The sequence below is a fragment of the Tasmannia lanceolata genome, unplaced genomic scaffold (genome assembly GCF_043159265.1).
Source record: "Tasmannia lanceolata isolate RefF3 unplaced genomic scaffold, GAP_Taslan_0.1 ptg000007l, whole genome shotgun sequence".
Lineage (NCBI taxonomy): Eukaryota > Viridiplantae > Streptophyta > Magnoliopsida > Canellales > Winteraceae > Tasmannia > Tasmannia lanceolata.
Genome location: NW_027518684.1, coordinates 18354316 through 18378818, shown reverse-complemented (window position 1 = coordinate 18378818; position 24503 = coordinate 18354316). Strand labels below are relative to the sequence as shown.

At 39.1% G+C, this 24503-nt stretch overlaps 1 protein-coding gene across 2 annotated transcripts; it reads right to left on the bottom strand.

Moving 5' to 3' along the window:
- Positions 1-5671: 5671 nt before the first annotated feature.
- Positions 5672-20787, bottom strand: LOC143882172 (Regulator of chromosome condensation (RCC1) family protein). Of its 2 annotated transcripts, none has more exons than XM_077385626.1 (7): positions 20633-20787; positions 19590-19972; positions 14650-14859; positions 14441-14551; positions 13878-14246; positions 13457-13564; positions 5672-6278 (listed from the first exon to the last, which is right to left on the bottom strand). In XM_077385626.1, the coding sequence occupies exons 2-7, from the start codon at positions 19926-19928 to the stop codon at positions 5937-5939; spliced, it is 1479 nt and encodes a 492-aa protein (XP_077241741.1). In that variant the 5' UTR covers positions 19929-19972; positions 20633-20787; the 3' UTR covers positions 5672-5936. The 2 variants fall into 2 exon arrangements, with proteins under 2 accessions (XP_077241741.1, XP_077241743.1); XM_077385628.1 differs by having other exon boundaries at positions 19590-19965; positions 20633-20785.
- Positions 20788-24503: the final 3716 nt, after the last annotated feature.

Sequence of the window (24503 nt, the reverse complement as noted above, 5' to 3'; positions counted from 1 at the left end):
TTTGATAACACCCACGTTATACACATGTTTTTTCTGATTATTTTCTCCCGTGGAGGTCTGGAAGCATTACACGCAAGTTCTTCAAAGTTGAACTGGTCCTTAGTTCCTTACCCTAGAGATCACCTCGTGACCAAGCTTCTAGAGATAATTGAAATTACAAGATTGATATTCGCACTCTTGTTTGGATAATGGCACTACGCTTTATTAACAACTTCTGATTTGTTATTGAGCAAAGCTGCCATTACGGTTTGGTTTGCAATTTCGGTTCTGTCAATGGTGTGAGACATTTCGGTGTTTCGGCCATTTCATTGTTCTGTTTCCGAAAAGACGCTAGTTAAAAAAATTTAAAAAGAAAATTTGTTAGAAAAAAAAAATCAGAAATCATTTTACCAATCAAATTTTATAAAAAGACACATTTATTTACTTAAAATATAAAAGTTACCGCAATACATCAATGGAAAAAAAAAACCAATCATACAAAATACTAAGAATATTGCAAATTACATCTCATCGCTCAAACACGTAAGTCATATCCTATTAGGCATTGTCATGGGCCGAATTATATCAAGTAATATCCATCGTCGTCACTACCAAATTAAGTTGTATAGAATTAGAATTAGAAGCTTTTGTGTTGAAAATCTCCCTATAAAAGTAGAGCAAACACAAAAATATTACTAATAATACACTAAATAAAATGAGGGTAGAAAAGATAATCAATAGAAGAATTGATGATAATGGGGCCTTAGATGGGTTTGTATAGGATTTTTTATTTGGTTGGGGAAGTAAAGACACAAAAAGTACCATTCAAAAGGTAATAAAACGGTAAAAACGGTCACAAAATAAGGATAAAGTACTAATTACCATCAGTACGCTTCGATATTTACTTCTGATTAGTTTTTCGAAGTGAAACAAAATGGATTTCTCAACTTAGCGTTTAAGAGCACCTTGGAAGTTGTAAGTTGTAAAATCAGTAAAAAATTGTAACAGCATTCAAAAGCAACTTATAAGAGTATTGAGGTAAGGAACATATCAACATAATGAGAACTTATATGATGCCCGACCGTCAGGTTATAAAGGGCGGAGAGAGAAAACCATCTCTCCTTTGATTTTTAATCCAAAAGAAAGCTCTTTTTCTGACTTTTCCTTGGTTCAAAAACCAAGGCAGCATGTTTTGTCTCTACCCGCCCTTTACATTCTCACGGTCGGGCATCATATAATTTCTCCAACATAATACCATAAATGAAACCGAAAGCGTGAGGATATCAATTAACTAATACTAAAATGAAGTTGCGTTTTTAGGACAAGTTATTTTCACTTCCTTCTCCGCATTTCATTTTGCTTCATTTCTTTTGATGTGAAATGGACATAAAAGAAATTTTACGCCAATTTTTTAAGTAAAAATGGAGCCTTGAGGAGAACACAATCAAAATACTATCAAAATGAAATCATTTTTTAAGGAAAGGCGAACAAAAGGGGTGGAAAAGGAGAGGTATAGTTTCTAAAGAAACTTTAATAAATAGATTAATGTTAGAGAGAGGGAGATGGAAAAGTGAGAGAAAGATGAGCAAATGTCTTATGGTTTTATTAGTGGTAGAAACTTGAGAGGGTTAGTCAGTAACAAAACTTAAGAAACTCCTTGAACAATTTCACTTGGATTGTAGCTAAGCAGAAAGAGATACAAATATAACAAAGGTTTGGTTCATTTTATTTATTGCGAGTGGCATTCTAGAGGGCCGATCCCAGCCGTTGTGCATGACCAGACCAATGACCTGGTCTCTTGCAATGAATGGTCTAATCCTAAAATATTCACGGATCTTTTTTTTATGGAGACGAAAAGACTTAGAAGATGGAGATTTCTTTGGAACAAAAAATAATGGTTAAAATGACCAAAATATAGTTTATATATCACTATCTTCCTGTCCTCGGCGTATAGGCGGCTGGCCACATCGATGCAACAACATGGGCCAGGTTCAGCCCAATTTGCGTAACCTCGAGTTGGGTTGGGTCAGTGTTGGGAAAAGCCTGTCAAACAAACAACCAATTACTCCAAAAGCTTAAGCTGTTGGAGATGGCGGTATTTAATTTTTTTTTTAAATTCCACCAAAATGGTGAAATTTTGGGAGAAGAAAATGAGGGGAAACATCTCAGCCACGTAGGCGCCAGGGTGGCAATGGTTCGGTTTCGGTTCGGTTTGACCCCCAAACCGAACCAAACCGAAATTTGAAGGTTCGGTTTCGGTTCGGTTCTGCCAATTTTGCCACCCTTTACTCATAATAATTGCAAATATTCGGTTTCGGTTCGGTTTGATACCCAAACCGAACCAAACCGAAATTTGAATCGGTTTCGGTTCGGTTTGATACCCAAACCGAACCAAACCGAAATTTGAATCGGTTTGGTTAAACCAAACCGAAACCGAATTTTCGGTTCGGTTTCGGTTCGGTTCGGCCAATTTTGCCACCCCTACGTAGGCGTCACGTAGGATAAAAAGCAATAATGGTGTCTAGAAGTTGTCCAGTGGTCAAAGGTCTGAATGACAACCAAACATGCTTTAGGAAGATCTTTGGAAGATCTCAAGCATTTGAAACTCCTACCATCCCCCCAAAATGAGCAACCAAAGAGGGACCTTTGCTCTGATACCATGTCAAACTACCAATCACTCCAAAAGCTTAAGCAGTTGGAGATGGTGGTATTTAATCTTGGGTTCACACCCCTGGTAGATTATTCGCACCCCTTAACGTGATTTGACATTAGGGTTGCAAATTTGTCATCTCCTTTAATCTTTTTATACTTTTAACAAAGACAAACGGATTTAATTTTGGGTTGGAAAATCGGTTGGACCGGAGTTGAGGGATTTAGAGGCAGAAATTAGGTTAGGGTTGACCTTCCTTCACTGGAGGCCTCCGTTGGCTAGGGTTAGGGTTGCAGTAATGCTACCTCAGGTTGGGATAGGATTGGGCTCAATCTGACCTAACCTGGCCGGAGTTGCACCCCTAACTGGAGATAGGCCATGCTCCAAAATACCTCTCATGAGAAGATCATAGCCCAAGTCAGGCAACAAGGTATGTGGTGGATTCTCAGAATTTAACAGGCTGTTCATGACCTGTTGTTTTCATTTATGATTAGGAAAAAAAAAATCCTATCAAAATGCAATGGAGCCTTAAGGAAAGACAAACAGAAGGAGTGGAAAAAGTCTCTCCAGAAAATGCAAGAGGGTCTTCGCTTCACACACACACACAGGAACAGTTACAAAACTTAAGTCTCTCTCTCTCTCTCTCTCTCTCTCTCTCTCTCTCTCTCTCTCTCTTCTCTCTCTCTAGAAAATGCAAGAGGGTCTTCGCTTCACACACACACAGAGGAACAGTTACAAAAATTAAGCAACTACTCAAACAATTTCACTTGGATTGTAGCTAAGAAGAAAGAGATACAAATAAAACAAAGGTTTCGTTCATTTTATTTTAGAGGCCGAATAAAACAAAGGTTTCGTTCATTTTATTTTAGAGGCCTGTCCCTGTCGGCCATCGTGCATGACCAATGACTTGGTCTCTTGCAATGAATGGATCTAATCCTAAAATATTTGGAGACAAAAAGACTTTGAATCCTCCACACTATCAGAAGCAGATGTATATTTCTTAGATTAGATAGCCAAACCGGTAGCAGAGATCTGGCTTTTTCGAAGGCCTTTGATTTACCCCTGTTCAGGTCCCAGAAACCCATCAAAAGTTGTAAATGGGTCCATCCAGAACCTGGATGTGTCAAGCTAAACTGTGATGCGTCTCTGGCAAGCTCATCAGCCTCCATTGGGGGTCTTTTGCGTACCAATGATAGTTCAGTTTTAGCCATGTTTTCCCAGGACAAGATTCAAATGAGCATCCAGGAATTGGAGCTTGAAGCGATTTGTCATGGAGCCTCCCTGGCCTCCTCCCTTGATATTGATCGCCTTTGGATTGAGTCGGACTCTTTATTGGCAGTGAATGTAATCGAAGGCTCTGTCCCATGCCCGCGGAAGAAAAGACTATCATTAGCTCACCTGAAGAACACTCTCTTAAAATTCGCTTCTTGGAAGGTATCTCACATCTGGCGGGAAGCAAATCGACCTGCTGATTTTCTGTCAAAAGTTGATTGCCCTTTAAAAGGTTCTTGTATTCAAGGGGTGTCCCTCCCTCATCCTCTTTATGACTATGTCAAAGAGGATGATGAAGGAACCCTCTATTATAGATTGTAATATCTTTTTCTTTTCTTTTCTTTTCTCTGTTCTCTGGTCTTGGGGTCTGCCTAACCCCGATTACTAATATAAAAAAAAGACTTTGAAGATGGAGATTTCTTTGGAACAAAAAATAATGGTTAAAAACTTAAAATGACCAAAATATAGTTTATGTGATCACTATCTTCCTATCCTCGGCGTATAGGCGGCTGGCCACATTCAACTGGAGATAGGGAGCAACATGGGCCGGATTCAACCCAATTTAGAGGCTTGGGTTGGGTCTGAGTAACCTCAAGTTGGGTTGGGCCAGCGTTGGGAAAAGCCTGTCAAACAAACAACCAATTACTCCAAAAGCTTAAGCTGTTGGAGACGGCAGTATTTAATTTTTTAATACTTTAGCACTCTCCGTCACGTGTGGCCCCTCTTTTTAGGGTTAGTCGACACATGGCACATGTGGCCCTTCTTTTTGGTTTGGCCATTACATGTGAATTTTTAATATCAAGGAGTTTTAAACTCTGGACCTTTTCTCCGATACCATGTAAAACTATCAATCACTCCAAAAGCTTAATCTATTGGAGATGGCGGTATTTGATCTTTGGGTTTTGCTAACAGGTGCCCTTAGGGCACTCATTAAGCAGCATTTAATGGCTATTGGAAACATGATTTTACACGTACTTTTATACTTTTACACCTATTTTGAGATTATTATTTTTTCAACAACGTTTAAATTCATGATCTCCAGGGCCATTAAATGATGCTTAACGGGTGCCCTTATCCATTAGCAAAACCCTTAATCTTTTTAATACTTTAACAAAGACAACCGGATTTAATTTTGGGTTGGAAAACCGGGCTGGACAGGTTGGATTGGAGTTGAGGGATTTAGAGGCAGAAATTGGGTTAGGGTTGACCTACCTTCCTTCACCGGAGGCTCCGGTTGGCTTTGGCTAGGGTTAGGGTTGCGGCAATGCTACCTCAGGTTTGGCTAGGGTTTGGGCTCAATCTGACCCAACCTAGCCGGACTTGCACCTCTAACTGGAGATAGGCCGTGCTCCAAAATACCTCTCATAAGATAACCCTCCAACTCAGGAACCAAGGTACAGGCTGTTCATGACCTGTTTTTTTTCTTCTATGATTAGGAAAATAAACTACAGCATTTGTCATTGGTGGGACCTCGTTAGTTGGGGTTCACGTGTAGGGCACTCTTTAACAATTCCATCTGCATATATACACAAAAAACCGCAGGAATTTGCAATCCTGTTTAACTATTATAACCTTCTACACTTAAGTTCGACAAAACATATGGAAGGAAGAGAGAGGTTGTGTTTGAAAATCATTGCCAACGTTGAAACCTGTACAAGATAGCAGCACTCCCCTATGCGTGTAGAAACTATACTTCAATATTTCAATTACGATCAGATTTTTCCCAACTCACAAAGTTAAGCAAGAAAAATTAAAGCATTTGAAGAAAAGTTTCGATGAAATCTGAAGTGCTAAATCCTCATTAAAAGATACAACAATATGTTAGATTTCTTTTGTCGTCATTGCATCTCAACATGGGGCGATTTTAACTTCAAATAGATAATCTTGGAAACTAAATAGAGTGTAGATATTATTATACAGAACACAAACAAGGTTGCATCCATGGCAATGAAAGTATCCCAGAAATTCACCAGCTTTCTGCTTTCAACATTTTAAGCTCGCATGCATCCATGGCAATGAAAGTAACCCAGAAATTTCAGCTGCTTTCTGCTTCAACATCTGCCTCTTCAATCCTTGTTGGTACCACTATTTCAGTTGGTTCGAGGCATCCTCTCAATGAATCGCACCCAAGCTGAGCCCTCTCATTGTCTCCGAACCCAAAGATGAGCCCTCTGTTGGTAACTACAAGAGTGTGGTAAAGACCCGTGCTTATTTGGGAAACGTGGTGAGCTCTTAGGCTGTCGAGGATGCGCGGTTTTGTGACTTTGTCGGAGACGCCCCTGTCAGAAAAACCTAAGCTCCCGAACCCCATCCATCCGAAGGCAAAAACGGAGCCATTTTCTGTGAGAACAAAGGTCTTCCTCTTCCTTGCACATACCTGTATGTTGTCAGTCACAAGGAAGGAGTATGTCATGGAAAAAAGGTAGGAAATGTGCATTTGATTACATCAACCCAGTAGAGTTCATCATGGCCAAAACGTAGTTTTGTATGGGATATTGTTTAAGGTTATGAACATGCGCCCAACCAAGGGATACAAAAGCTTCAATTTCCTCTTAGCAATGGCTTCAGGAACCAATTGAAACTCTGAAACTTTGTTGTGATCATGCCAGTGTCACACACAGATACCATAGCAAGACCCAACCCACCGGTGATACTTAAATAATAATGACACTGACACCAAAATCTATCCATTCAATATATATATATATATATATATAAGGAAAGGTGTGCGTACTCGGTCGAGTAGATAAGCTTATCTACTCAGTCGGGTTAAAAACAGTGGGGGCCCACATTTTTGGGGTGATCCAAACCATTCATTTGAAAGGCCCTTACCTAGATAGGGTGTCCACAAAAAATCAGCCCCATAGGATCATCCTAACCCATGCAACAGTGGAGGGAAAAATGGGGAAAAATGGACAAACACAGCTTGTCCACAAATCTGCCCATTTTTCCCTCTAGTGTTGGATGGGTTAGGATGATCCTATGGGGCTGATTTTTTGTGGACATCCTATCTAGGTAAGGGCCTTTCAAATGAATGGTTTGGATCACCCAAAAAATGTGGGTCCCCACTGTTTTTAACCCGACCGAGTAGATAAGCTTATCTACTCAACCGAGTACGCACACCTTTCCCATATATATATATATATATATATATATATAGAGAGAGAGAGAGAGAGAGAGAGAGAGAGGAATATGTTCGTGCGCTTGAGCTCTAACATCAAATGGTGCGCTTGAGTGCACCAATCACATGGGTCCCACAATTTCTGTGAGGATCCAAACCATTCATTTGCAAGGCCCTATCATAGATAGGGTGTGGACCAAAAATCAGCTCCATTGAATCATCCTAACCCCTCCAAAAGTGGAGGGCAAAAATGGGCAGCTTTGTGGTCTGTCCATTTTGACCTCCACAAATGGATGGGTTAGGATGATCCTATGGAGCTGATTTTTTGTACACACCCTATCTATGTAAGGCCCTTTCTAGTGAATGCTTTGGATCATCCTAGCAATGTGGGCCTCATTGGTTTGAGAGCTCAAGCGCACCATAAGGATCCAACGCTCAAGCTCACAATCCTTTTCCTTATATATATATATATATATATATATATATATATATAGAAAACGGTTCCTACACATATGTGTAGAGAGTTCTCTACACACTAGCTTAAAATACAGTGGGGGCCCACATTGTTTGGGTGATCCAAGCCATCCATTTTAAAGGCCCTCACATAGATAGGGTGTCTACAAAAAATCAGATCCATAGGATCATCTCAACCCTACGATTTGTGGAGGTAAAATGGATGTCTTTAAACCTTCACAAATTAGTCCATTTTTTGCATCCACAGTTCGAATGGTTAGGATGATCCTATGGATCTGATTTTTTGTGGACACCCTATCTATGTGAAGGCCTTAAAAATGAATGGTTTGGATCACCCAAATAATGTGGCCCCCATGTATTTTAAGCTAGTGTGTAGATAACTTATCTACACATATGTGTAGGAACCGTTCTCTCTCTCTCTCTCTCTCTCTCTCTCTCTCTCTCTCTCTCTCTCTCTCTCTATATATATATATATATATATATATATATATATATATATATATATATACGTGTAGCTAACTTAGCTACACTGACGGCTTAAAATACAGTGGGCCCCACATTGTTTGGGTGATGCAAACCATTCATTTGATGGGCCCTCACATAGATAGGGTGTGCCAAAAAAATCAGCTCTATAGGATCATCCCAACCCTACGATTTGTGGAGGCAAAAATGGACATGTAAAAACCTTCACAAATCTGTCCATTTTTGCCTCCATAGTTTGAAGGGTTGGGATGATCCTGTGGAGCTGATTTTTTGGGCACACCCTATCAATGTGAGGGCCTATCAAATGAATGGTTTGGATCACCCAAATAATGTGGGCCCGCTGTATTTTAAGCGGTCGGTGTAGCTAAGTTAGCTACACGTATGTGTAGCTTCACTTAACTCTATATATATATATATATATATAGAGAGAGAGAGAGAGAGAGAGAGGAAAGTGTCTCTAGTCTCTCCCCTAGATAAGCTTATCTACTCCTCCCTTTAAAAAAACATAGTGGGCCAATGCTGTTTGGATGATCCAAAGCATTCATTTGATAGGTCCTAACATAGATAGGGTGTGCCCAAAAAATCAGCACCAAAGGGTCATCCTAGAACTTCGTTTTGTGGTGCCTTGTGGTACCCATTTTGGACACATATAAACGTCCACGTTTATATGGACACGGTGTGCCCAACAAAATGAAGTTCTAGGATGACCCTTTGGTGCTGATTTTTTGGGCACACCCTATCTATGTTAGGACCTATCAAATGAATGCTTTGGATCATCCAAACAGCGTGGGCCCACTGTGTTTTTTTAAAGGGAGGAGTAGATAAGCTTATCTAGGGGAGAGACTAGAAACACTTTCCTCATATATATATATATATATATATATATCAGAAGAGAAAATGGAAAATTATTGTCCATTTAACACGTCAATGTGGATGATTGACGTTTTTGCCCCTCCCCACATATCTATACATGCTATCTATGTGAGGGTAAAATCGTAATCTACATCCGCAGAGTACCGACACAGGGTACCTGACAATTACGGTAAAAAACTACCAAGAAGAGGTGAAGATATATGACAATGACGAAAGAACTACTTTATATTACTCATGCAGGACACTTGCAAAATATTGACGGATTTCAGGCACCTGAAGAGCAACAACAATTATTCAAACCTCTATCGATTGGAGGGCTAGGATCAACCTATGGAAATGATTTTACGGGCACAACCGATTGATGTTGTGTTCCATCACATGGACGGTTTGGATCAACCTATGATGTTCCCTAATATTTTGAGGGATCTAAAGCATTCATTTGGAAGGCCCTCCCATGGATAGAGTGTGCCCAAAAAATCAGCTTCATAGGATCATCCTAACCCTTCGAACCGTGGAGGCAAAAAATGGACAGATTTGTGAAGGTTTATACACGTCCATTTTACCTCCACAAATCGTAGGGTTGAGATGATCCTATGGAGCTAATTTTTTATGGACACCCTGTCTATGTGAGGGCCAATCAAATGAATGGTTTGGATCACCCAAACAATATGCCTTCCACTGTATTTTAAGCTAGTGTGTAGACAACTTATGTACACTTGTGTGTAGAAACCGTTTTCTCACACACACAGACACACACAAAGGGGAAAGTGAGCGTACTCGGTCGAGTAGATAAGCTTGTCTACTCGGTCGGCTAAACACAATGGGGGCCCACATTTTTTGGGTAATCCAAACCATTCATTTGAAAGGTCCTTACCTAGATAGGGTGTCCACAAAAAATCAACCCCATAGGTTCATCCTAACCCATCAAACAGTGGAGAGGAAAATGGGCAGATTTGTGGACAAACTGTGTCTGTCCATTTTTTCCCCATTTTTTCCTCCACATTTGGATGGGTTAGGATGATCCTATGGGGCTGATTTTTTGTGGACACCCTATCTAAGTAAGGGCCTTTCAAATGAATGGTTTGGATCACCCAAACAATGTGGGGCCCCACTGTTTTTAGCTCTACCGAGTAGATAAGCTTATCTACTCAACCGAGTATGGTCACTTTTCCAATATATATATATATATATATATATATATATAGAGAGAGAGAGAGAGAGAGGAAAATGATTGTGTGCTTGAAGCTCATATAGCTTATATGAGCTTGAGGGCCCAAACACATGTGGGCCCACATTGTTAGGATGATCCAAAGCATTCATTTGAAAGGCCCTTACATAGATAGGGTGTGTACAAAAAATCAGCTCCATAGGATCATCCTAACCCATCCAAAAGTGGAAGGCAAAATGGACAAACACCGTTTGCCACAAATCTGCCCATTTTTCCCCTCCGCTTTTGGAGGGGTTAGGATGATCCAATGGAGCTGATTTTTTATACACACCCTATCTATGATGGGGCCTTGCAAATGAATGGTTTGGATCACCACAAAAAATGTGGGACCCATGTGTTTGGGCCCTCAAGCTCATATAGCTTATATGAGCTTCAAGCTCACAATCATTTTCCTCATATATATATATATATATATATATATATATATATATATATAGAGAGAGAGAGAGAGAGAGAAAACGGTTTCTACACACAAGTGTAGATGAGTTAAGTTATCTACACACTAGCTTAAAATACAGTAGGGGCCCACATTGTTTGAGTGATCCAAACCATTCATTTGATGGGCCCCCACATAGATAGGGTGTGCCCAAAAAATCAGCTTCAAAGGATCATCCTAACCCTTCGAACCGTTGAGGCAAAAAATGGACAAATTTATGAAGGTTTATACACGTCCATTTTACCTCCACAAATCATAGGGTTGGGATGATCCTATGGAGCTGATTTTTTGTGGACACCCTATCTATGTGAGGGCCAATCAAATGAATGGTTTGGATCACCCAAACAATATGCCCTCCACTGTATTTTAAGCTAGTGTGCAGATAACTCATCTACACTTGTGTGTAGAAATCGTTTTCTCATCTACACTTGGAGCTGATTTTTTGTGGACACCCTATCTATGTGAGGGCCAATCAAATGAATGGTTTGGATCACCCAAACAATATGCCCTCCACTGTATTTTAAGCTAGTGTGTAGATAACTCATCTACACTTGTGTGTAGAAACCATTTTCTCATAAAACCATTCATTTGATTGGCCCTCACATAGATAGGGTGTCCACAAAAAATCAGCTCCATAGGATCATCCCAACCCTACGATTTGTGGAGGTAAAATGGACGTGTAGAAACCTTCACAAATCTGTCCATTTTTTGCCTCCACGGTTCGAAGGGTTAGGATGATCTTATGGAGCTGATTTTTTGTGGACACCCTATCTATGTGAGGGCCAATCAAATGAATGGTTTGGATCACCCAAACAATGTGGGCCTCCACTGTATTTTAAGCTAGTGTGTAGATAACTTATCTACACTTGTATGTAGAAACCGTTCTCTCATATATATATATATATATATATATATATATATATATATATGAAACCCAGATTTTCAAAAAAATTGTTGTAGAGGTGTTGGCCTTGGATTTCTAACAAATCAACATAATTATTAGGATAACTGTAGGTTTGTGGCGCTACCAAGTTTCCCAAAACCAATTGGTGATAGAAAAGGCGCAACAATTATCTTTATTGAGTAGCACCCTAGCGGGACGGGCCAGATTAATCACCTGGTGCAGTCTAGGCCCTTCGAGCACAAGGACATCACTGGCCCCCATAAGCCAACAATCCTTCTCCCCCTCCCACGCCAGCGATGAACACAGGAAGTCTTGAGCCCGCTCCCTCGCTCTGATACCACCTGTAGGATCATGGCGCTACCAATTTTCCCAAAACCAATTGATGATGGGAAAGGCGCAAGCAACCAATATCTTTATTGGGAAGCACCCTAGCGGGGCGGGACGGGTTAATCACACCCTGGTACGGTCTAGGCCCTTCAAGATCAGGGGCATTGCTGGCTCCCATAAGCCAACAACAACACCTCAATAACATTTATAAGTTTCTTTTTATATACTACTCATGTACCTTTAATATATTTCTATGCATGTCTTTATAATTTTTTTCTCTGTTCTAAAAGGCGGCCGCCCAGGCGCCACTTAGGCGCTGGGTGCAAAAAAAACGCACCGCCCAGGCTCTGGGAGTTTAAAAAAGTGGTCTCACCGCCTGGGCGTTATTAGGCGGCCGCCCAGGCCCTAGGCGTTTTTTACTTTTTGTTATTATTTAATGTTTAGTGCTTATGCATGAAATGGTTTGGATTATTATGTATTCAAGTATTTGTATTTTATATAAAAAATGTAAGAGATTATGAAAATATATTAATATCTAAAAAGAAAAAAGAAAAACGCCTCAAAACGCCTAGGCGCCGCCTGGGCACTGGGAGGTCAGTCAGCCGCCCAACTCCGCTCAGCGCTTCTTAGAACATTGATTTTTTATATATTTTAGCTTCTATTTTTAATATTTTATAAAACAATATGCATTTCAGTGTTATCTTCACCTGTGAAGACATGTTGACATTCCTGGCCATTGTATCCATGCCTGAGAGTGTTAAATGTGTCTGAGTGTCAAATGTGTTGACCTCTTAAGTAACATTGGTTAACCTGCTCTCTATGCTATATTGAAGATATTGAAAGATAAACCAATAAACCGATAAAAAAAGGATCACTCTGAAGTAGATCACCCGGAAGTAGATCACCCTGCTAAATATTAGATATCCAAATCTGAAAGGAAAAATTTTGCTTCTCAACAACCAAGCTCGATGGTGTTTTTTTATTTAAAGAGAAAGGAAGAACTACTGCAATTGGCAATTCCAAAAATCAGGTGCTGGTAGAAACCAAAGGTACCAAAAGTTTAAAATGATATAATGGCTGGTATGCGGTTCACTACATCCTGATCATAAAATCAAGTTCCTTGACACATCTAAAATTCAATCAAGTACTTAACAGTCTCTTCATATCAATTTCACCCTACTACAACTCAGGTTGAGTTAATGGAGTGACACATTTTTTCTTGAATCCTGAAAATTCTCAATTGAGTGCTCGAAAAATTCGACCGCTTAAAATGTTCAAACTATAACATAACCTTCTAAACTCAAAAGATTCAATCTATTATTGAGTTGACTGGAAATCAAGCCCTCATTAAGTCCGAGTCAAGATGTGTTTCTTTTTTGCAGGGTGAAATCCGTGTCAAGATTTGAGGTTTTATTTTTATTTTTTATTTTTTTGAATGGTTCGAGAATTGAGTTTTTATTTTTAAACATTTATATTAAGTAGCACTCGAATTGCAAATGTATTTTCCTAATCTATAAGGGGCAATTTAACCATTTATATCCTCTATGATAACTAGTTTGGGACAAAGGCTTAGTTGAGTCGAGTTGAGTATCCTCTATGATAACTGGACTGCTGTTGCAGCTTCTCTGATACAGATACACAACCAATTTCTTAGTTTTTTTTTTTTTTCAATGGCCATAAAAGGTAGAAAAAAAATGATTGCAACATACCTGAACAGCAAGGTGGCCCATAAGGCTGCTCAATAATTCCGGACGAGTCTTATCATTCTCGTCTCCCTGACCCAGAGCACCACAGTAGCCTTTTCCCCATGCGTATACCTGCAAAACACCATTTGATTGCAGAAAGCACTAATTGGTATGACAGGTAAAGCTGAAATAAATACACTTATATCAGGTAATTCAAGCTTCCATGGTGTATAGTTTCTGGTACTTTTCCTTAATTCATGTAATTAAAGGCTAGATGGTGTATATTTTTTGTATTCAAACATGCATGTATGAACATATCATGAAGTAGCATTCCACAACACTGCATATTATGCAAGACACTAACCCACATGTCCGTGTCCAAGTTACATCAATTGAAACAAAATGAAAAGCACCAGATTTGCCAAAATGCTAGAAGGAGACTTACAAATCCACTAGAATCAAGCGCCACTGCGTGCTCATCCCCAGCAGAAACACGGACCACATGAATTTTCTTCCTTCTAAACAACTGGATTGCATGTGGTCGGTGCTCGTTATGTTGGTCCCCATGGCCAAGACAGAAATTGGAGCCAGAACCAAATGAATAAACAGTTCCATCATTGGTTACAGCTAAGGTATAACTCGCACCAGCAGCAATCTGTACAACATGACCGGGACCCTCGGAAAATTCAATGATCTTAGGAGTAGGGCGGTCTAGAGTATCACCAAGACCAAGTTGGCCATGCGTGTTTGTCCCACATGAATACACATGGCCTTGCCTTGTGAGGAATACAGTAAAACTAAGCCCTGTGGCAACCTGGCAAAAAAACAAATTTTGATTCAAAGATAAAAGAAATGATAATATGAGAGAGCAGTTGCTGAATCTAGACAACAGCGATACTTAACCCACTAGCCACCATAAAAACAGACATGCTAAAGAAAATTTTTAAAACTCTTCCTGAGAGAATAAGATGAATGGAAAGATAAAAGCATGAAAGCATATAACCCTACCTGCTTGCAAGGAACTCCTTTTAATGCTTCAACACGTGTAGGCCTGAAAATGGCACGCCCCACTTCTCCATGACCACAACAATATGAAGAATTATCTCCGCATGTAAACACCTAAATAAAAGAAAGCAGCTTTAATATTCTACACAGATAAACGACTTCACTAAGATAGGAATCCACCACCGAACTCATGAATTTTAAGCACCACAAACCTCCCCGGACTGCATAACAAAAGCTGCATGGTTGTGAGAGGCTGAGACATGGACTACATATGATAATGGTGGAAAGTTGATTCGGGACAACACATCACATTGAGTTTTATCTGGACCCTGACCAAGAACTCCACATATACTTGAGCCACAAGAGTATACTGAGAAGTCACTGATCAAAAGAGTGTGATATTTTCCAGTAGTAATTTGCATCTGTCAAGACAAGCAACCCCTTCTTCATTCAGATTCTACCAAGCAGGAAAAAAAGAAAAGAAAAGGACCCAAATTCTTTATAAAATTGAGAAATAGAGAAAATATGCTATAATCTCATACCAAAGAAAAAAATTGAAGTGTAGACAAAGTAACTGCAACACCAAGTAAAAGAAGTTCAATTTGCATCAGTGATAATTTAACATTTGGTTTCACATTCTGAATTGGTCAATGGATTAGCAATATGGCACATGCCAATTAGGGGTGCAACTTGGGTCGGGTCGGGTCTAGCTTTGGCTAAAAAATGTATCGGAATCAACCCGAACCCAACCCAATTTAATGTAAAAGCTCAGCTCGAATTCCCAAAAATTGCCCGAAGTGCACCCCTAATGCCAATCATACCAGAAATTATTTTTAAATGAAAACAAAAGGTTCTGATAAAGGAAATTTAAAAAAAAAATATTTAAGCGACTGTGAAAAAAATTCGGACAGATACAAGTACTTTCCAAATGAATTCTACTATTTCTTTTACCCTAATCCATAGTTGTCGAATCCGTTAGTGGAACAGAGCGTTTCCATGTTTCAGTCGTTTCAGCATTTCATTTCTAAGAAGTCACTCCAAGCGGAGAAATTTTAAGGCCCCACGCATGTATTAGGGAAATTTTAAGAGGAGAGTAAGTTTTACAAGCAATTAGAGGGTATTTTAGTCTATAAGTGTTAATTTTTGTTTAGGTTTTTAGAACTTTCAAGTTCTCTTCTTTTTATATTTATTGTAAGCCTCATGAGGCTTTTTATAATAATGATGATGATAATGGATGATGTATGCTATGGAATGAGGAAGGATTAAAGATTTGAAGTATTTTCTCTCTTGTGTAGATATGACGTCTACTCCTTGCAAAGGTACGATGCCTTGAACTTTCATAAGGGGCGAAGACTCGGTATTTCTAGTGTGATTCTAGCATAATCTTCTTCATCTTTGGTGAGATGCAAAAGAAAACTCTCAGTAGGATGCCTTGAGATACGTTTTTTTTTTTCATCACTTGAATTATATATTTCCCCTAGTTTTTCTTTTCTTAGTTTCCTCTACAAAAAACAATATGTCGGAAAATAGGAAATATTATTTCCCCTCGCCTAAAACTTCAAAACAATTTTTCTTTTTGTTTTACCCATCTCATGTTAGCCTAAACCCAGCATCTCTCAATCTTGCCCAAACCCTTGTTTCCAACTTCTCGGCATACGTCTTTAGATTCTCACACGCCTCCAAACCTACCATAAGCCTTGTAGAAATATTATTTTTTAACTAATCACATTTTAGGATCAAAACCCCTAATTTTCACACATCCTCTTCAGAATTTTTAGGACTCAAAACCCCAATTTCTACCCATCCTTTTCAACTCTAACGTCCCTTTCATAGATCTGTTCTACATCAGTTTGGTATTAAATCGAATAATTAATCCTTCGATCATCCTACATCAGTTTGATATTAGAGCGAAGTATTAGTCATTTCTTCAATCGTCTTGCATCAGATTTGGTAGTAAAGCTCAGGATAGAAACATGTAACGAAAAGAGAAATAAGAAGTGAAAAGGACAGAGACACTTCCCAACAAGAAAGCAAAGTTCCCACTAATGGTATACTTAGTGTAAGCGAGCTCATGTATGATGTAGTACCGATCGAATAGTTGAGTTACTGGAAGGCTTAAACTCCAAATTTGAAGTGTCGTTATTTCATCTAGATCGCGTGGATAACGTTCACCAAGATTTTCATGCACGTCCACTAGCCTTGGAGACTCCATGAATCAAGAGTTTGTGACGGAACAATCACTGTTGATACCTTCTATATAGAGCACAGAATTATAGCAATGGATCAAGCCACTATTGTGAAAAAAGTCGGTTTCAAAGATACTTAGCTCATAAGTGTTACATGAGGATTCAAAGAGAGGTTGTCATTCTTCAGAGTTGGTCTCGACGGGAGTTAGTTTGTGAATATTATATCAAGACCAAGAGAGCAACAGCAGTCATACAACACACTTGGAAGAGGAAAGTCATCCGACATTGTTACCATGAACTCCAAATTTCGCCAACAAAGCTACTGATCATAATATCTAGACCGCTGCTCAATTTGTACTACTTACGCGAAGATACATGAACAAGACCCAAGTTTCTTCCGTCTAAGCTCTCACAGTACAAAGAATGCAACGAAGGTGCACCTCATGATTATATTATTCCGAATCAACGAAATGATTGCCCCAAGCTACTTGTGCGTTGGAAGTACCTAGTCCATTGGAAAGGAAAACCATATGTGACACGTGCAAAGATTTCAGTTGAAGAACTCTCACTCGTCATGTCAATCATTATTTGTGAAGGTCTTGAATCGTCTCAAAATGGGGAGAATAATGGGGACCATTTTAAGATCCAAATTTTAAATTTTAAGTCTTTTTAAGTCCCTAAAGTTCTAGTAGGGAAACCATAGTCTTTTTCCATCAAAATCATGTAATTTTTTAATTTTATTTTTTGAATTATGAGTGTTATAAATAGGCCTCACACATGTATTACGGAAATTTTAAGAGGGGGTATGTTGTACAAGTCATTAGAGGGTATTTTAGTCTAAACGTGTTATGTTTTTGTTTAGGCTTTTAAAAGTTTCTAGTTCCATGGAGTCTTTGGCACTCTATGATCCACTTCCTCCCTAATTACCCCTTCTTTGTTCTTGCTCTTTTCTTTTACTTTCTCGAACTTTGTATGGACCATCTCGGTCTTTTTGTTTTTCATTAATATAATTTGGCTACCTCTTTCAGAAAAAAAAAAAAAAAAAAGAAGTTCCTAGTTCTCTTCTTTTTTATATATATTGTAAGCCTCATGCACTTTTTTAACAATGATGATGATAATGATAATGCCTGATGCACCCTATGGAGAGGAAGGAATAGCGATTTGAAGTTTTTCTCTCTTGTGTGGATGTGACATCTACTCCTTGTAAAGTTGTGATGCCTTGAACTTTCCTAAGGTGTGAAGCCTCGGGATTGCTAGTGTGATTCTAGCATAATCTTCTTCATCTTTGGCCAGACGTTAAAGAAAACTCTCGTTGGGATGCCTTGAGATAAGTGTCTTATTTTTTTCATTACTAGAAATCCATATTTATCTTAGTTTATCTCTACTTTTCTTAGTTTCCTCTACAAAAACAATATGCTCGTAGGGGTGTAAACGAGCCGAGCTGAGCCGAGCTTGGCCAGGCTCGGCTCGGCTCGTTAAGCTCAAAGGTTAGGCTCGGGCTCGGCTCGGGCTCGAACCAGGCTCGGTCAGGCTCGGCTAGGCTCGCGAGCCGCTCGCGAGCCTTATCGAGCTTGGCTGCTTGGGTTATATTAAAAAGAAAACAGTAGTTGATAACATTTTCTTTTTTCTTTTTTTTATGGGAATTTGCTAGCAAACTTCTCCTATGCCACTTCTCGGGCATGTGACCATCCTTGGTACAGAGATTCGCACATGCCAAAGGTGGCTAGCAAAAGCAAAAATTTAAAAAAAAAAAGTAATCATTACGAAAAAAGTAAAATAGCTGAAGGTGTAAAGTTTTAAATGATAAATTACCAACAAAAGTTAGAAAGTTATGACAATTACCAAAAAAATACCAACAAAAGGTAGGAAGTTATGACAATTACGGAAAAAAGTTATGACTCATGATGATTATGCCTCCGGTTGTTTCCTACTGTATTATATTTATATTATATTTAACGAGCCGAGCCGAGCCGAGCCTGGCCTAAATCGGGCTCGGCTCGTTAAGCTTAATGAGCCTGGCAAGCCGGCTCGGCTCGGCTCGTTAAGGATTCGAGCCCGAGCCAAAATTGACACCCTTATATGCTCGGGAACCGAAAATATGCCCTTGCCTAAAACCTCAAAACACTACTTTTTCTCTTTGTTTTACCCATCTCATTTTAGCCTAAACCCTGTGTCCCTTAATCACACTCAAAGCCCTTATTTTTAGCTTCCCGACACATGTGTACACCTTCCCGGCATACGTCTTCACCTTCCCGACATACGTCTTCACTTTTTCGACATACATCTATACTGCTCTAAACCTAGTATAAACCTAGTAGAAATATATTTCAATTTAATCACACATTTTAGGATCAAAAACCCTAATTTTCACTCATCCTCTTCACAAATTTTATGACCCAAAACCCTAATTTTCACCCATCCTTTAAACCTCTGACATCCCTTTCATAGATCTGTCTTAGATCAGTTTGGTATCAATGCGAATTATTAGTCCTTTCTTTGATCGTCCTACATCATATTTGATACCAAAGCGAAGTATTAGTCCTTCCTTCGATCGTCTTGCATCACATTCTAGTGATAGTATTATCCTAGTGATAATGTCTCAAAACCTATTTTCTAGTTTAAATTGTAAATTAGAAATAGTGAATAATACATAAGCAAAATTGTGCTGCTGCAATTGCCTTGGAAGGAAATGAAATTCAATCTACATATACAGTTGAGGAGCCCAACTAAATGCAAGAGTAAGATTCTAAAGAAACCAGATATAAATAAATGGAAAACTATCGGATAGAGACCTCATTTTACAGGGATGTGTAGGTATTCTAGACCATAATTCCAAGTTTTTTTCCAAAAAGTTTTCCCATTTTGATACGAAAGCTAGGGTTTGGCATGAGCAAAGATATGCTTAAGGGGGTTATAAGAAAAATTAACTTAAAAAAACACCAACTTCAATATAAAAGAAATAGTACGTTGCCTGAAGATGTCTCTACGGTACCGGACGACTGTTCCACGGACTGCAAGAACCTGAGCACCCGTTTCCAGTTTCCACCACATCGATCAAGAAGCTCTTTCTGAGAATCCGAAGGCAAAGAAACAAATATGGAATGTGCACTGCAGAGCCGGAACGCAACAAATTCAGGCATTGACCGAAACTTGTGAGGGTACATCTCATGACTCCCCCTAAAAATCCGACATGACTTTTCCAAGCAGGCGAGATCTACTGCACTCAGGCGGCCCGAATTCAAAATCTCTAGAATCAAATGAGAGGGCAACTCCTCAATGGAAATTGACCTGTGCCGATCTGCCATTGAATACTTTTTTCTCCTTCAGCCAAAAACCTACTCCCTAATTCCTTCAAGAAAATGGAAATCCGATAAAAGTAGAGGTGAAAATATAGACACCAAAAGTCAATTTGCTTCAGGAAGTCTCGAACTCGATATTTCTTTAAAAGACAATTGAAAAGAGAGACGAAAAAGGTTTCAGGTGAAGAACTATTGGAAGAGAATGAGCAGGAAAAATCAAATTCTGCAGCAAAATTCTCACGCTACGTATGGAGAAAACATCAGATGGAAGATTTAAATGCAAAAAAGGTAATTTTGGATCGAAATTAACAGGCAGTTTATACAACAAGACGAAAAGAGGCATCGGATGGTAAATCATACACACGGATTCAACAGGTAAATAAAGGAGAATTACAGAATTCTGCAATCAAAATTCAAAGGAGATCCGAACAAAGAGATTAATAAAAAAAAAACGTAAAAAATGCAGGATCCCGCCGACGAGATTGAGAACTTGGAAGGATTTGATTTTAACCTAAATTAACAATAATTGCTCAAGAGAAAAGATCTTACCACAGATCTACCGAGAAAAATCAAACGCTATAACAGAAATCCACAGGAAATTCAAATAGAGGGATGAGAAAACATGATCAGATTGAGAATTTTTCAGGCGAAATTCACAGGCGATCGATACAAATACATACGAAAAAGGAATCAAGTTGAAAGAATCTTACCAGAGATGGATCGGGAAAAAGCAAAATCTTACAGCTTTTTGCCGGCCGATCTCCGTCCTTCTCCACCGAAAAAAATGAGCTCCAGAGATTAAATAAAATAAAAAGGAGAGAGAAAGAGAGATTTGCTGATAAATCTTCCACTAAGAAAAAGGAAATGTTAGGGTTTTAGGGCGTACTTTATTGCGAATATTTTCTTTGGGGCTCCCGTAAGATAATTCGCCCCTTTTAACGTGAATTGTGGAAGACTTAACACTTTTTGACGTCAAATCATGTTACAAGGGGGCGAATTATCCTACAGAGGGGCGAAAAAACCATGGCTCTTTTTCTTTCGCCAACAAAAGAAAGCGAGCCTTTTGTGCAGTACGCTCAGCAAAGCCCATGTCCATAAATTTATGACCGTACACGTGGCATGCTTTTGAAAGATCTGAGTGGTCATCCACTGTGTTAGTGGGTTTGGCCACTGCCCTAAAGCAAATCGATGGATAATGGTTTAGTGCTAACAGGCCGATTGGTAACCTAAGACAAATTAGACTAGAGTCGTTCACAACGTCCACTCGCAAAGGCCTTTTTGACTCGGAGGTGGGCCCACAGGACGAACGGTATGGGTTTAGATTTAGTTACACTATGCTTCTCTTGTTTTATGGGACGAGATTTTATATCATTTGATCATAGTGAATTTTTTGTGGGGGTGATGATAAATTCGCTCCCCCTGTAGGATAATTCGCACCACTGTTGACGTGATTTGACGTCTAGAAGCGTTAAAGTCTGCCACAATTCAAGTTAACAGTGGTGCGAATTATCCTTACGCGGGGTGCAAACTTATCATCTCGGTTTAGGTTTTTGTTTTACTTAGAAGATCCGTTTGGCAACCATGACAGCGTGAGGTTGGTGAAAGACAATTTAGTTGAAGTTTTATTTTTATTTTTATTTTTTCTGTTGGGCTGTTTATTTGAAGCCCTTTATAATAAGATACCTAAACCAAAGATGAGAACACATGCTTATGTAAGGATATAGAGGTACATTTGGCATTGTATCAAACATAGAATCAGTGGCGGAGCTAGGATTTATACATAAGGGGACAAGCTTATACAGGCTTATACATAACGGGGCAGGCCTTCAAATTTTATAGGGGGCTGGGCCCAATTGAGTTAGGCCTATTAAAGTTTGGCCCAACTCAACAGGGGCAATTGCCCCCCCCTTATGCTACGTGTAGCTCTGCCCCTACATATAATGGTACCTTGGGGCTTTTACAAGGATTGGTAACATGGCGTGCTTAAATGGCATTGTCAGAAGGGTTGTTAGGAAGCTCACTAAAGGCCCCTGTTTGTTTTGTTTTAGATTATGACAACCGACTGTGAGTCCCCAAACCAATTACTTGACTCAAGGATTGGTTGGGAGACTCCACGGTCGGTTGTCATAATCTAAAACAAAATAAACAGGGGCCTTAGGTCTTCCTTTCATATTATGTTAACAAATCATTAGCCCTAAACCTATTGGACTCAATTTTAAATGTAATTTTGGGTCCTATGTTAGGTTTTGTACTTACAATCACTTGTCATACACTCATACTCCGAAACGAACAGGGCCTGAGATTGGCATGTCTCCTTAATAGGCAACTACACCTAAATAACACCTTTGTCCTTTTTAATAATAGAGAAAATTGTTCCTGCTCAACTGCTCAGATAGTTTATCTGAGCAGCTGCTTCAAAAACTCATGTGGCCCCACATTTTTTGGGTGATCCAAAGCATTCATTTGGAAGGCCCTTCCATGGATAGGGTGTGTACCAAAAATGAGCCATTTAGGATCATCCTAACCCTGCCATTTGTGGAGGGAAAAAATGGTCAGAAACAGTGTCTGTCCATTTTCCCCTCAACCTTTGATCGGGTTAGGATGATCCTATAGGGCCGATTTTTTGTACACACCCTATCTATGGAAGGGCCTTTCAAATGAATGCTTTGGATCACCCCAAAAATGTGGGCCACATGAGTTTTTGAAGCAGCTGCTCAGATAAGTTGTCTGAGCAGCTGCGCAGGAACACTATTCATTTTAGAATATAGGTTTTTGCAAAAGAAGTCTTCGACTTTGCTTTATTTGCAAAAAAGAGTCTTCTAATTTGACAAAGTACAAAAATACTCCCTTTCTTATGTGAAATGGGCATAAAAAAATTATACCCATTTTTTGTGGAAAATGGATGTAAAAAATTGTCTTACGCCTAAGACAAAAAGGTTGTATCAACACATTCTATTTTTTTTTAATTTGCTCAATTTTCTTTTCACTAATCATCCGCCTGCAAGTCGGTGGTTACATGGCTAGCCCACCAAAAGCAAGAGATTTTATATGCTATTTTTCCAAAAGTAGTGTTGGGCCTGTGATGATCCAAACCATTCATCTGATGAGTCACAACTTAAATATGTTGTATGCTGCATATCTGAGGGTTAGGATCATCCTATGGAGATGATTTACAGTTACAACTTATTTAAGTTGTGACCCAACTAGGGGTGTAAATGGATATTCAGAAATTCGATTACCGTCCGCATCCGAATCCGTTTAAAGCGAATATTATCCGAATCCGTTTCAAGCGGATATTATCCGAATCCGTTTATGAGATATCCGGCTCTTAGCGAATGCAAATCTGGTAAATGGTATATCCGATCTGTTTAACAGCCGAATCCGAGAAGTAAATCATTTTTATTTATTATTAATAATATCATTAATATTTATTTTTAGTAATGACACACTATCTTTTGTTTCTATAAGAAAAGTGAATATTCTTTTTAGAAAAAATAAAATAAAAACAAAAATAACCCAAACCCATTCCATCAAAATAACCCAAATCCATTCCATCATATACAAAAAAAAGGAAAAACCCAAAGACCACTACCAACACTATCATCCATCCCCATCCCCATCGCCTCCCTCTTTCTCTCTCTGCCTTTGTTTTAAAAGGAAGAAGAGGATCTCATATATTTTAGGGTTTGAGAGTTAATTTTGTGAAGAGAATGTAGAGGTCTAGTTTTAGGGTTTGAAAAATTCATTTGAGTAAGTAGGAGAAAAAAAAATAAAGTGCTGCAATAAAATGTTCGAATTTACCGGATAAACGGATACGGATAATATCCGAATTCGAACAATATCCGACGGATACGAATCCGGTAATAGATATTAAATATCCGTCGAATCCGAATCCGAATTCGGATAGTGTATACTGCAATCGAATTCGGATATAGCCATATCCGCTCCGAATTCGATCCGTTTACACCCCTAGACCCAACAAATGAACGGTTTGGACCATCCTATGAAGTATGAAGTAGGCCCATAGTACTTTTTGAAAAATGTCGGCTTTATGCACACAATTGATTAGTGGTATAAGTAGCTAATAGGGAGGGGATAAACATTTGATTTACCTAGAATTTACCTCGTAGAATTGTAATAAGTAGTGTTTGGTTACAAACCTCGTAGAGAGAGTGGGAAGAGATTGACAAAGCATCATTTTCCAAGCCAAAATTCACTTGTTTGAGAAATTAGCTTGGAAGTTACAAGAAGGGGACATGGATGGCATGTCACCGGATATGCAAGAATTGCTGTGAAACTTGTCCGGTAGTCTCTAGTGATTTCAATACTACATTGGCAACCAAACAAGAGATTTTGCTGCCATGGAACCCAAATGCAAAGTAAAACTCCTAAACTTTCCTGGCTTTTGTGCAACCGAACACACCTAAGTGTGCCAAGTATACCGTGGAGAATTTAGGGGAGCAACTCGGGTCCAATTCAACCCGAAAAAAATCAGGTTTGGGTTGAGTTAGTTAGGGTTGGGAAAAAGGATTCCTCTGGCTGGGTCGGCCTCAACCCGCCCCCTACAGTGGAGATGGTTAC

Coding starts and splice junctions, on each gene's coding strand:
- LOC143882172 (XM_077385626.1), bottom strand. CDS start 19,928: ATGGCAGATCGGCACAGGTCAATTTCCATTGAGGAGTTGCCCTCTCAT. Junction 14,860..19,589: donor TAGAGACATCTTCAGGCAAC/GTACTATTTCTT, acceptor TTGTCTTGACAG/ATGCAAATTACTACTGGAAA. Junction 6,279..13,456: donor TGGGCCACCTTGCTGTTCAG/GTATGTTGCAAT, acceptor GACAACATACAG/GTATGTGCAAGGAAGAGGAA.